The following is a 13,127-nucleotide window of genomic DNA, read 5'->3' as shown; positions in this document are numbered from 1 at the left end:
ATTGTGGAGATAGGTAGGGCAGGTAATGAAGAACAGCCCATAATACTGCGGGGAGGCCCGGTGGGGGGGACGGCCTGGCCCCGAGACCCCCACCAGCGGGGCCCACGCCATCTTGCTCCTGTCGGCGGCAGAGAAGTGCCTCGGGGGTCTCTGGCCGGCCAGCTCCGGCAGGCTGGCCGCGCCGGGTGCCTGTGGCTGCACAACTGAGCACTTTGTGGGTCTAAGGAGGTCTTTAATAATAATAATAATAATGATGATGATGATGATGATGATGATGATGTCAAAGCCATGGGAAGTCTAGCTAGGGTGATTCCTCCTAGCTGGAGCCTGTCACTCTGGAGCAGACCTTTCTTCCTCTCTCCAGCGTGGGGACTGGGCCCCGGCCCCTCCCCACCCACCCCCTCCTCTCTCTGGCCCCGCCTCCCCCCAGCGCAGGGTCTCTGTCTCCCCAGGCTGACGGCAGCGGCTCCGCCCGGGCTCCTCTCCTTTCGCAGGTGGGAAAACGGTGTGGGGGGAAAATGCGATCCCTCCCCTGGAGGTCAAGTCCCACTTTGGGGAGCCGATGAGGGTCTGTAACTCATCGGACCCTCTCGGCCGCCCTCCGTCGCCCTGCAGATGGGGAGACTGAGGTTCGGAGGCGGCACGTGGGCCGCTGGGCCTCGGAGCGCAGCCTGGACCGGAAGGAAGGCCGGTGGGGCCCCTCCACTGGGCGGGCCGCTCCCTGGCCCAGGGCTCAGGGCGCTCGTCAGTTCAACAGGCGGCTCCTGAGAGGAGCTCGGCCCCCGAGACTCAGATTTCAGCCTTTTCCAGTTCTTTCTCCCTGCCCTCAGCTACCTGTTTGTTTTGAGACTGGCTGAATCACCCGAGGAACGAGGAACGGGGCGAGTTTCTCCCAGCCTGCCTCCTCCTGCAGCCCGTTGGCCAGCAGGCCCGCCCCCTGCCCCCCCTGGGCCTCAGGAGGCTGTCCCCTCCGAGCAGCCGCAGCCCTGACCAACCCCCCCTACCCGGGGCAGCTGGCACCCCGGCTCGGGGGCGTCACACCTCACCCCCCGAAATCTCACCCAGAACCCCCAGGCAGCAGTGTCTATGAAACGCCACGGGCAAAGCCCAAACCAACCGCGAATAAGGACGAAGAAAGTTGCACCGAGACCTCAGACGCTGCGCAAACCCCGCGTGGAAAGAAAGTGGAATCGGAGTCACAGAGAAAAGACAATCGCACTTGGTTTTGGAGGAGACCTGCGCGTTAAACACGGCCCGACTCTGAAGACGGCCACGGCCGCTGCTCTGTGTCCCCACCGTCCCCAAGGGCGCACGGCTGCCTGGGAAGACAGAGTTGGTGTCGCGTGATGGCCCAGGGTGAAGTCCCTGAGAGCCTGTGTGTACGGAGGGGGCTGGTTCGGCGTCCTTACCTTTTTCTACAATTTGCTTCTCGTCGGTCCCCAAAGCATTATGAGAGGAAATCTACCTTCAAGAAGCCAGTGATCCAGCCCTGGCTGGTGTAGCTCAGTGGATGGAGCGCGGGCTGCGAAGCAAAGTGTTGCAGGTTCGATTCCCAGTCAGGGCACATGCCTGGGTTGCAGGCCACGACCCCCAGCAACCGCACACTGATGTTCCTCTCTCTCTCTCTTTCTCCCTCCCTTCCCTCTCTAAAAATAAAAAAAAGATGACCCATCTTTAAAAAAAATTCTCAGTTAAAAAAAAAAGAAGCCAGTGATGTTTTACATAAGATCCCTCAGACTTTTATGTAACACACACACAGCAGCAACAAGAACAATAATAATAAAGGCGTCTACTGTCTATGACCTGTTATCCAATGACCTGTCTATCACATCCTCTGACTGACAGACCGCTTACAGAGCCCCGTGGTGTACAGGGGCGGGCAAAAGCAGGTTTGCCGTCACGAGTAGGCGAAACACGGGGTCTGTTCTTGCAGCATCATTTGTGCATTGAACATTGTGTTATTGCCAGCACAACGGCAATCCAACTCTCGCCCACCCCTGCATACGACCTCGGGTCACCCTGAACGGCCCTGCGCCTGCAGACGGAGCCCCCACGGCCACCCCTGTCCTCCGGATGGCCCGGTGGGACCTTCCAGGTGCTAAGAGTCCCGCCGGGTCCCTCGGCAGCAGGAGGACTAACGTCCAGCCAGGACATGGCTACATTTTGATAAAATCATTGTTTGAGAAGAAGGACCGTGTTTCTGCACGGAAACAGGGCAGTAGGGTTTTGCTCCAGTGAGGAATCAGTTGTCGAAGTCAGTTCAGTGATCTGGGCGTTGGAGTGAATACCGATGGGGTGCAAGGGGAAGAAAAGAAAGAAAAGCCCTTATTGTATTGTCTTCTGAGGGCACACTCCGCCAGGGGTTTTTTAAAAGTGAACCGGCAACGGCACATGCCCGGCCCCGGCATGGGCCGAGCTCCAGGAGTTGCCCCCGGGGAGGGCTGCGGCGGGAGGGGAAGGGGCCGGTCTGTGCCCTGGGGCGGCACCTTAATAACAGCTAACGTGTAAGGGGCCCTCTGTGCCTGGCACGGGCTGCCCTCCCCTGTGCTGCCTCATCCCGTCACACAGGATGCTCCCCAGGTGGGGGCACCGCCTCCTGGTCTCTTCCACCCCCTGCAGAGGACGCTGAGCATGGGGGGGCCCACCGACCCTGGGGGAGGGGCGTGGCTGGATCAGGCAGCCCGCTCTCCCCGCCTGGGGTGGCCGGCGACCCCTGCCATCTGCCTCTGTCTGTGTCAGGTAGTCCTCAGCGCCCCAGCAAGACAGGTGTCCCTAAGCCCACTCTGCAGATGGGGACGCGGACCCCAGGGAGGAGGAAGCAGGGGCCCAGGTGCGGCACCTGGCTGACTCGGCTCCCAACTCCCGCCTGCCGCCCTCGGGCCCCCCGCCTCATTTCTGGAGCTCGGGCGTGCCCTGGCAGCAATGTCGGAGATGACGGCGAAGACGTCAGCGAGCGCATTCCTCCACGGCGCTCCGGCGTGCGTGTGTGCACCGGAGGGCTCGCAGAGCCGCCGCAAAGGTCAGGGGAAATGAGAGGAGGTCGGGGAAGGACCCAGAGAGCGCCGTACATGTATCTAGTCCTGGAGAGATGACCTATTCCGGACGTGAACTGCTCACCCCACGTGACCAGAAGACCGACCGCCTGCAAGCCGTGTGAGCCCAAACCAAACCCCGACAAACAGAATCTCAGACGCCGGACACCCCGGGGTGGGAGGGCAGCTGGGGGTGCCAGGGACGGGGTCCGCGTCCGTCAGCACGGGCTTCCGTGGGCCTGCGCGCGTGTGATTGACGGAAGTACCCAACTCGCACAGCGGGGACTCGGCAGGTTAATTTGACTGTGTTCCTTTAAAAAACAAAACAAAACAGGCAACTGGGAAAAAACCCATTTGCTTTGGGTACTTACATTTAAAAAAAAACAAAACAAAACCTGGTCTTTCATCTCCAGAATGTTCAGCTACTGGCCAGAGTGAATTTTCCGAACAACACTGCGTGACTTAGTTGTGTGTGGAACTTGATATAAATAGACCACACGTAAGTCACACTTTGAAGAAGTCATTTCCCGTCCAACCAAATGTCAGTGTCTTGCGACGTGTCTGGTAATGCAGCTGGAACGCCCAGTAACAGATTGTGCCTGGTTCACCCCCTTCTTGACGGCAAGAAAGCAAAGCTTTGAGACAAATTGTTTACGGAGGAAAAGAACGTGGAAAGGAAGGGAGCACCCAGGTTTGCAGGTTAGCTCGCGAGCTCAGGCACAGAGCTCGTGCTGGGGGCTGGCCCTCCCTGGACTTGCTGACGCCGATCCTCGGGGCGGTGTGTGTGTGCGTGTGCGTGTGCGTGTGTGTGCATGTGCGCGCACGCGTGTGTATTTGGGGTGGTGGTGGCGGCGGCTGTGGAGATTATGAGACTCATTGAATCCAGTTCTTACTCATGGCCTTCTTGGCTACACAGCTTTACAGGGAAAAACCCAAGCCTTTGGGAAAATTCAACAAACGTTTTTTCTTTTTTTTCAAAGTGAAAAATGGAAAGCGGCTCACGTTTAGAAAAAAATTCTGAGCCCCTCCCAGAGCTGAGAAACCCACGGCCGTGCCTCCTTGACCCACCCACCAGCTGTGGGTCCGCCTACCCGCCGTGGAGTCTCGTATAGGACCAGGACCACTTGCCCCCGGAGCTGCCAAGGCTCCCCACACCGGGGCTCCCGTTCTCTCCAAAATGCAACTGGATGGCACCCACGGACCCCACCCTCAGCCGTCCCGGGGTGGGGGCTGCTCCATCAGGCTGCCAGGAGGGAGGCGGCAGACCACAGAGGGGCGGCTCCTGCAGCGAAGGTGCCCCAGTGAGCTCTGAGCACTGGATGAGCCACTGAGAGTCTTGGGGGCGGGGACGGGGCAGCAAAGAAAAGCCCACCAGACAGACAGATACGCACAAAACAAAACAAAACCAAACCCCACGCAGAACAAGGTCAGAGAGGCACATTGCTTTCAGAAACTCAGAGGGGGAGTGCGCTTTCATCGCTGCAAAGCTTGGGGGTCGCTGGTGGTCCCAGCGCCCCCCCGCAGGCGAGCCACACTCGACCGTACCCCAAGACTCTGGCACGTTTTGGGCCGGTTTTCTAGAACAGTGTGGAAGAGCCTCTCCTACAACCACCTCATGCATATTTTGGAAAGAACCTGCTTGGCAGAATCAAATGCCAACTTGCAGTGTTACTCAGACAGGATTTTCCCTGAAGTGTTTCACCAGGCCTGACATTCGGGGGCAAGGCCATCTCAGCCCCGGGGCTTAGCAGCAGTGCCCAGGGCGTCACAAGAGCCCCTGAAAGTGCCAGAAAAGACACTGGACTGGGTCTACAAACAAAAGGAATACTGAAAAAAAAAATCAAAATGTATAAATGTTTAATTCAACATCTAAAAAGATGCAATGTGATGCAGCTTCATGCATTTTTAAACGTCGGGTTTGCAATTCTTTTTTGTTTCGTTTTCCTAGAGCCAAGGGCTCTTAAGCCTTTGCTCCGTGCCCCCACCGCCCCTCGTGTCCCAGGCGTGGTTCCCCATAATTCACACTGCCTTCCAGCCCCATGAGAACAGCCCCCGTTCTTGTCCACGGAGGCCCGGCCGGGCCCGTGGCCCCCGGGGACGGTCACCCACGCAGCCAGCACGAGCCCACGTGGCTTCCCACCTCCGGCTGTGCTCACGAGTCGACGGCTGCGAAGTCAGGGCTGCGGGAAATCCAGTGGGTTGCTCACGGCCAGGTCATTTCAAACACGGATGACGAAAGCCCTCTTACAAATTCACAGCGAAGGAAGAGGACACCCTGAGTGTGACGTGGGAGCATGGGGACACGCCGGCGTACACAGGACCGGGGCCCCGGGAGCTTGGCTGGCTCCTCAGGGGCCCCGTTTGTGGGGCACCAATAGCTCGGTTTTCCTGACGACATTTTTTTGTCGGCCCCTCCGAGTGGGAACTAATTCAGAGATTACCTGGTCCCACTGCCTGGTCTGGGGGAAGAGGAAGGAGGGTGAAGGGACCGACATGCCCGGGTTCACACCCACCGGCCTGGAGGCGCCAGCGTGAAACCCAGGTCCCCCGGTTCAGGACCCAGAGACCTCTCCGCGTCTCGGATGGAGAGACCGAAGCCGGAGCGCAGACGGGGCTGTTTATCCAGTCAGTGCCCCGCGCAGGGCGTCCTGCCGCGAGGGCTGTGAGGTCGGCGCCCGGGCCGCCCTCGGTGGGGTGGCGCTCGGGAGTGGGCTGGCGGCCCCCAAGGAAAGAGAAACGCGAGGTAGCGATTTCAGTTTCTGTTCCTCCTCTCCCCGACCCCACTGGGAAGATGCCCAGATCGTTTCTTGGAGCTGCCCCGGTACCGGGAAGGGACTTCTCCCGTCCTTTCTGCAGAAGTGCTGCAGAAATGCCGTGCGAAAGCCTGAAGGACTCTGTCTCGCGGGGGGGGGGGGGCTCGTCACCACGGCATCGCAGGCCTGCCCGGGTCTCAGCGAGCTCACCAGGCGGGGCACTCCTGCTGCTGGGGCGGAAGCCCACCCCCTCCAGGGCCGCCGGACATTCCCATCCGTCCTATCCGTCCCATCCGCCCCGGGGACCCTCGCGGACCTTGGCAGGCATTCAATCCGCCGCAGATGCAAGGGTCAGGGTCCAGGGGAATCTTGAGGGACCACATTTTGCCACGTGTATGATGCACGCCCGTGTTTTTAGCTCAAACTTTCAGGAAAAAAAAAACTCTTTAAATTTTTCACTCAATGTTTTACTTATTTCTATTTAGAAAGAAAACTGATGATCATGTTTCAGGATGTTATTTCGCATATGGGTATCATTATTGCTTTCTGGAGTTACACTTTAAATGCATAAACATAAATAAAAGAATTAAAGACATTTCTATAGATAATGGAATTAACAACTGCCCGTGTATAACGTGCATCCTCATTTTCCCCTCAAAAATGTGGGCCCCAAAGTGCGGATTATACACGGTCAAATACGGTACATAAAACTCTTCTCGGTCTACCTTGATGCCACTAAAATAATAAACAGAAAGAGATTCTCAAATTCGCCGGACCCAGTTAGGCAGGATTGTAATTAAGGCTTTAAGAGCGGCTCCTGCTGGGTCCTAAGGCGGCTGGGGACTCGGCCCTGAGGGCAACCCAGTGCCGGTGGGAGCCACCCCCGACGGCCCGCCCCAGCACCAACAGGCCCTTCGACGCGGGAGGAGGAATGGAAGGCAGAAGCCTTTCTCCTCGTTGACCCTCTGTCTGTCTCCTGCTTTCTACTCGAGTGGGGGGGGGGAGGAAGAATCACGACCTTTTCTGTTGTGGGTCGAGACTCTGTCTAGAAAGAACTAGAGTCCAAAGCCGGCACTGGAAGAGCCTAAGGGGAGAGGCCTTGGGCAGAGTGCCGCTCGTCACCTGGAAGATGGCGACACGAGCAAAGTGGCAAAGTGGAAACCCTGAGATCACGGACCTATGGGACCGTCTGGCATCCCACTGACCACTCCGGGGGTGCGGGGGAAGGGCACACATTTTCATCCCCCGGTGGGCCGAGAGCTGTGCACGCGGGCCCTCTAGGAAGACGCACCAAAGGGGGACCAGACTCGAACTGTTCCCCTGGCAGTCATTTTTGTCACGTTGTTTCTGCAGGCGGCACTGAAGGAAGAGCTGTGTGTTGTGCACCCCCCTCCCCCAGTCCCCATGGAGGCCGGGCCCGCAGGCAGACCCCGGCGACAGACGTGGAGCCGGCCATTGCATGCATAGCAGCGCAGCGGCCCCCCCACCCCCCACACGTCCCCAAGCCCCGCCCAAGGAAAGCCGCCGGCCCCTTCGTGTCGGGACAAAAGTGACAGCTGCCTAGATGGCGAGGCTCTGCCTTCTGCAAGAGAGCTGTATCTGCACCAGAACTGGAGCGATAACTCTCCTACTAAAACACTTCTGGCACAGACACGTCAATACGATGGACGAAGCTCAGGGAGTAACTGGTGCCGCTCTTAAAACCAGACGTCGGGTCCCAGCGCCGGGGCTGCGCCGTCTCCATTCTGCCGGCCGACCTGCGACCTTGGCAAGAGGCTTCCCGTCTCCCTGCGTCCGCTGCTCTGGCTGCTCTCGCCAAGACGCTCTCCGCCCGCCCAGGCCCGCGCTGTGAACAGTGCCGGGCGCACCACCGTGCGGCGAGCTATTCGTGTTAGTAGGTGTCTTTACGATGAAGAGACAATAACGTGTCAAAAAATAGCTGTGTGTCAGTGGGTCACAGGAACAACCTGCAAACACTTCTCAGCCCACACTTTTCTGGGTGAACTGGACTTTAAGTGCTTAGGGGCCCATTATCATCCTCAGGGCATAGGGACCCTTTACAAGTTCCTCCTTTTACCCGAAACGTACTTGCAATTTATTATACAAAGACCCTGTTTCCCCTCTGTATGTGTATTCCCAGTTTGCTACTTACACTCAAAATCATAGAAGAAAACGACATTCCTTGTTGACGCAATTGCCACAGAGCCCTCAACAGAGTGACTGAGCGACGGAGAGCTGGGCCCTTCCATCGACCTATTTTCAACTGTAACTCCTTATTTTAGAAAAAGAAACAAAAAGGTTGGTTGGTGTCAAAAAACGAGGCCCCAGAAAACAGCATGTTCCCGAGTTTCTGGGTAGCAGCGCCTCCCCGTCACCCGCCGCCGCGACGCCGGAGGGCTCGCGCACAGCCCCACCCCTGTGGGCCGCCCAGCCCGCGGGCAGACGGTGCCCCAGGGACGGCCCGTGTTTGTTTGATTAACCTTTTCAGTTTTTAAATGAGGTTACTCAGAGTTCCAGATGCAACAGGTTCCTGGCTAGACAGGTGACGACAGTGCATGACATCAGGATGACTGTCCAACCCCATGGCCCTGGGACCCCCGCCCCCCCGCCCCCCGACCTGTACCAGGGCTCGCCCTCCTCCCCATCGACTCAGCGAAACATCCTCCCGCCCGGCACTGAGCTAGTCCACGGGTCCAGGTGGTTTCATGCAGCATCTGCCGAGGAGGCGGTCTGGCATCTCAGCATTATCCTCGTACAGACACGCGGCCTGAATCCCAGGCACGTGGACCGGGCCGCAGTTTTGCACGAGGTCCTCCAAATACACAAAGCCACATAAAAACAACCGTCAAACACTCTTTTTAAAAAAAAACCAACCCTTCACTCTATCTTTCAGGCTTAAGGAGAAGACAATCTTCCCGTGCGTTAGCGAGCCACCGAGTGAGTGGTTCCCGGCCCACCACTGCTTGTGCGCACGGACCCCGGCCGAGAGCACCTCCCGACGGAGCGCCCCCTCCGCAGGAAACCTGGTTTCCCACCACGAACGGCTCCCCTGGTCTGAAACATCAGGGTCCCTTCCCATCGGCCCCGCCAACAGCTGGCTGTGGCGTGCCCTCTCCTTTGCAGTTAACCACCGGAGTGGGGGGTGGCCTGCGAGAAGCTGTCCTTCCGGTCCCCCCCCACACACATGCCTCAAGGTGAGGGCTCTGCACCGGCAAAGACGCGCAGCCGTTTCCCTCTCCGCAGCCTCTCGGTGGGGGGGGCGGGGGGCCTGCGAGGCGGCAACGGGGCCAAAACCTTGTTTCGAGCCTGAGGTGGCCCGGGCCGGGCCAGAGAGTTCAGTCCAGGCCAGGTTCAATTCAGGTGCACGGCTGACCGATGGACAGACAGACGGATGGATGGACGGCTAAGAGTAGAGGGCTGGGTATCTGCAGCTCCTCACCGAGTGTCTGGCTTCACCACCCACGATTCCTCCTCAATCTGTGCAAATCATCCGACCGGTCTGGGGCTGCCTTCCTGTCTCTGTGACGCGATCAGGCCCCGGGTCCCTGCAGCCCCCATGGGCTTTGACTTCGTGAAATGAGAGAACTTCTCAAAAACCCTTTGACTTGGCCACGCCTGGGGCCGTTTGGCCAGAATTACCCAGAATTCATAGCAGCGCCACGAGGAAGGGACACTGGAAGTGTCACTGCCCCTGGATTTGACATTGCCGGGGAGTCCTGGTCGACACCCAGCGGCCTCTCTGAACGCTCCATCGGAAGTGGCTGTGGGTCATTGGCCACAGCTCAGACCCCGAAGGCACCCGAGTGCCTCCCGATGGGTGAGCGGGCAGAGAAAGTGTAGCGTGTGTGTGCGTGCGTGTGTGTCTCCCACAGAGGAATATTACTCAGCCACGAAGAAGAAGGAAAGCCCGCTCTGTGCGGCAACCCGGCTGGGCCTGGAGGGCATCGTGCTAAGGGAGAGAAGTCACCGGGAGAAGGGCAGGCACCGGGTGATCTCACTCACGGGAGGAACCTGGGAGCCCGAGCGCGCAGACGCAGAGCGCAGACTGGTGGCTGCCGGGGCCGGGGTGGGGAGGACGTGGGTGAAGCTGGCCAAGGGGCGCACCTTCCCGGTCGTGGGAGCGGGTCCTGGGGACGTGGGGACGGCACTCGGCACGGGGAAGTGGCTGACTGCCCGCACCCCGAAGGTTCTCAGCGAACTGTGGCTCTGCGAGGGGTGGGCGTGTTAACTGATCTTAGTGTGGCAACCATGTCATGACACATTGTGCATCGAGTCCTGCGGTGACCCTTAAACTTACACACTGTGCCAGTCATATCTCAGTAAAGCTGGAAAGAAGGGCTAACCTCCCTTTTTAAAACCATGGCGGTGAGCAGAGCTTCATCACAAGGAAGGGCTTCCACCTTGAATCAAGGCAGGCAAATAAGAAGAAAACCTCACACTAAATTGAGAAGCCGTGCTCCGCCCCCCTTTCCCGCTGGCCCCCCCGAGCTGGAGAGAAAAGCCAGCCTGGACTTGAGTCACCCGGGAGCCTGCGTGCCTCTGAGGTCTTTCTAGAAGCCACATGTGAAATGTGAGACTATCAAGACCCCTTTATATCATACGCATAAAATTATTCATTTAATTTAATTTTTAATTTAATTCTCCCTGACCCCCAATTCCACTGGGCAGGAAAGACTCCATAAACACGGCTACCGCCTCGGAGCAAACCCCTCCAGTCTGTTTGCAGCGCCTTCCCTGTAATGACTGTTTTCCCGAGTTCTGACGCGGCGGCCAGCAGGGGAGACCACACAGACGGGCCGCCGGCTGCTATGGTTGTGCGTGTCCCCCCCACGGGTGTTTCTTAAAAGGCACAGCACCCGCCCACTTGTTTTCTGAATCCCAACCACCGCACAGGTGCTCACTGAACATCCCAGAAGGTACCCGGGGGAGGGCAGACGTCGGGGTACATTACAATACAGGGGGTCACGAGGTTGAGGCTTGTTCCCCCAGGAACTGTTGCTTCTGTTGGTGAGGACAAGCCCTGAGTGACAACGCCTTTCTAACTGAAACAGTCACCCTCGACGGCCATTTCCGTGCACGTCACACCTGCCCCCCACCCCACCCCCGGGGCCTGGCTACGCTTAAGCCTGCTTCCTCCTGGGGCCTCCGTGGAGAGCCCAAGGCACCCGCCGTGTTTACAGCAGGGCCACGGCCAGTCCTCCGTGGGCCGTTCCTACTTCGGAAACCCAGGAAGCGGCCACAGTCGCTCCGGGTCCCTCCGGGTCCCTCCGGGTGTCACTGTGTGGCCCTCTGCGTCTGGCCTGCTTTTTGCAGATCAGTCGGAATCAGGGTTTGCTGCCGAGTCCCAGAATTTCCCGAGTCTGGGCAGGGCCAGGGAAAGCCGACGGGGTGGGGCAGAGTGGGTCAGATGGGGATGGAGTCACCGAGTGTGGAAATGGGACCGAGGGGCTCTTCCCGCCCCGGGGCACTGCGACAGCCGCCGCCGCCCCCGGGCAGTTCCTGCAGGTGGTCAGCCAGCCGGGAGGCTGCGGCCAGGACAGCCAGGACGGCAGGAAAGACCACTTCGAGGTTCCCTGATCCCAGGGCGACATGCAGAGACAGTGCCACGCCCTGGGGTGGGCCTCAGTGGCCCCAGGGGCGCCCCCACAATGAGGAATGCTCAGCAGGACGGGCCCCCGGCAAAGCCAGGGAGACACAGGTGGGGAACCTCCCCAGGGCTCACTCTCCGCCCCAGGCACGCAGCCCACTCCCTCCCCCTTCCCCAGAAGCCTCCTGCCCTCCCCGTGTCGCTGACAAGAGGGGGCAGAGGGTCAGACGGCCCGGGACTTGCAGCAGGGTGCGCCTGAGCCAGAACGCCACGCGCTCGCTCGCTGCCAGAGCCCGGACCCTCCACCTCTGCGCCCCACACCCCGGCCTCCCTGCCTCCACACCTCCAGGAACAGCCAGGAGCCCTGCGGGCGAACCTCTCCCCGCTGAGGAGAGAGGACGAGCTTCCCACTGGGGACCCCGCTGCAGTCTGGGGGCCCACGGGTGCCGGGCGGGGCCATTGAGCTCGCTCCGCCGATCGGGGGCTGTGACACGGCCCGTGTCCCCGGGAAGGGTGTGGTTTGGAAAAGAGTGTCACTCGTGTTGACTCCAAGACAGTCATTAAGTCACCACGAAGACATCCCTCTGCAGACTAAACAACCCCACTCCGTCTTAGAAAACCGCCCTCGTCGGAGCCGTTTCTTCCCCTGGCGCCATCTTTCGATGTTTACCGGCCTCCCACCCAGGCGCTCCTCCCCTCCCACACTCCGCTTTGAACAATCCTGTAATGACATTTTGATCCGTGCCACGGAAAGAAAACGGTCATTTTCATAGTTTTCATCTGCAGCCTCGACAAAGGAATGCAAGGCCAGCGTGGAGGCTCATCAGGCCCTGGCGGCCCACTCTGACCCCCAGGCCTTTTTCGGCCACCCCGGTGCCTGCACCGTCTTCCACTCCCTGTTTGTCTCCGAGCTCGTTGGATGGAGGCCACCGTGCATTGGGGGCCAGTCCTTAGCCGCACACAGCCTGAGAGGGTCCCCCTGTGCACTGGGGTCAGCCTGGTTCCCTGCGGCCCTCTGAGGGGGTGCTCCGGAGAGAGCGGGGTGCTCAGAGGCACCTCCGAGGAGCCAGAGTGTCCACCGTAAAACTCTTTCTCCCCGCAGAGGCCTGACACCCCCCTCTGGCGGAGGTGTGAGCCACCTTTGAGGGGTGCCAGTCAAACCCAAGCATTGCGAGCCCCTGTCCCTGGTGCCCGAGGGTGCCAGCCCCGAGGGTGTGCCAGCCCCAAGGGGGCCCACTTACTTCGAGGTTCTCGGGGTCCGTCCACGGTGATTTTGATGGCTCTGTGGTAAGTGGCAACTTGCGGTGGGTTTGTGAAGACGGTGATGGTCAGAGTGAAGCTCTTCCCTGTCGGACACAAAAGGACACGGAGGAGTGAGGGGACAGCCCGCAGACGTCTGCTGGGTAAGTGAGCGACTACGAACCGACGCCCGCCCTCGAACCGGAAGAGGTGCTTTCCCAAGAGGCCCTGGAGTTTGGCTTTGCCGAAACTCTGAAACGCACGCCTGTGCTGGTCTGCTGGATCTAACGCCCCACATAGCGACGGGGCTTCTCATCCTCGACAGACGACACAGGATCGACAGATTCGTATCTGTTTCCTTTCGAGTCCAGACCCCAGGGGACGCCATCCACCCCTCCCCCGGCCTGTTTCCCCCCGTTATACCGTCGGGGCAAAACTCGGGTGAAGGACACCTGGTCCGCCTCCCCTCACAGGCGGCTTGCACCGCCGAGGACGAGGAAAGGCAGAATTCCTCGG

The 13,127-nt window shown here is 59.5% G+C and overlaps 1 protein-coding gene across 5 annotated transcripts in view; it reads right to left on the bottom strand.

Annotated features, from left to right (window-relative positions):
- Positions 1-13,127, bottom strand: part of RUNX1 (RUNX family transcription factor 1) — a 207,809-nt gene that overhangs the window by 48,180 nt on the left and 146,502 nt on the right. For all 5 annotated transcript variants that reach the window (XM_045852458.1, XM_045852463.1, XM_045852461.1 and 2 more), the window contains one exon: positions 12,614-12,718. In XM_045852458.1, coding sequence (XP_045708414.1) covers positions 12,614-12,718 — 105 coding nt within the window. The remainder of the gene's footprint in view (positions 1-12,613; positions 12,719-13,127) is intronic.

The sequence above is a fragment of the Phyllostomus hastatus genome, unplaced genomic scaffold, assembly GCF_019186645.2.
Source record: "Phyllostomus hastatus isolate PE091 unplaced genomic scaffold, TTU_PhHast_1.1 phas_contig_948, whole genome shotgun sequence".
NCBI classification, from domain to species: domain Eukaryota; kingdom Metazoa; phylum Chordata; class Mammalia; order Chiroptera; family Phyllostomidae; genus Phyllostomus; species Phyllostomus hastatus.
This window is presented reverse-complemented; position numbering and strand designations above follow the sequence as displayed.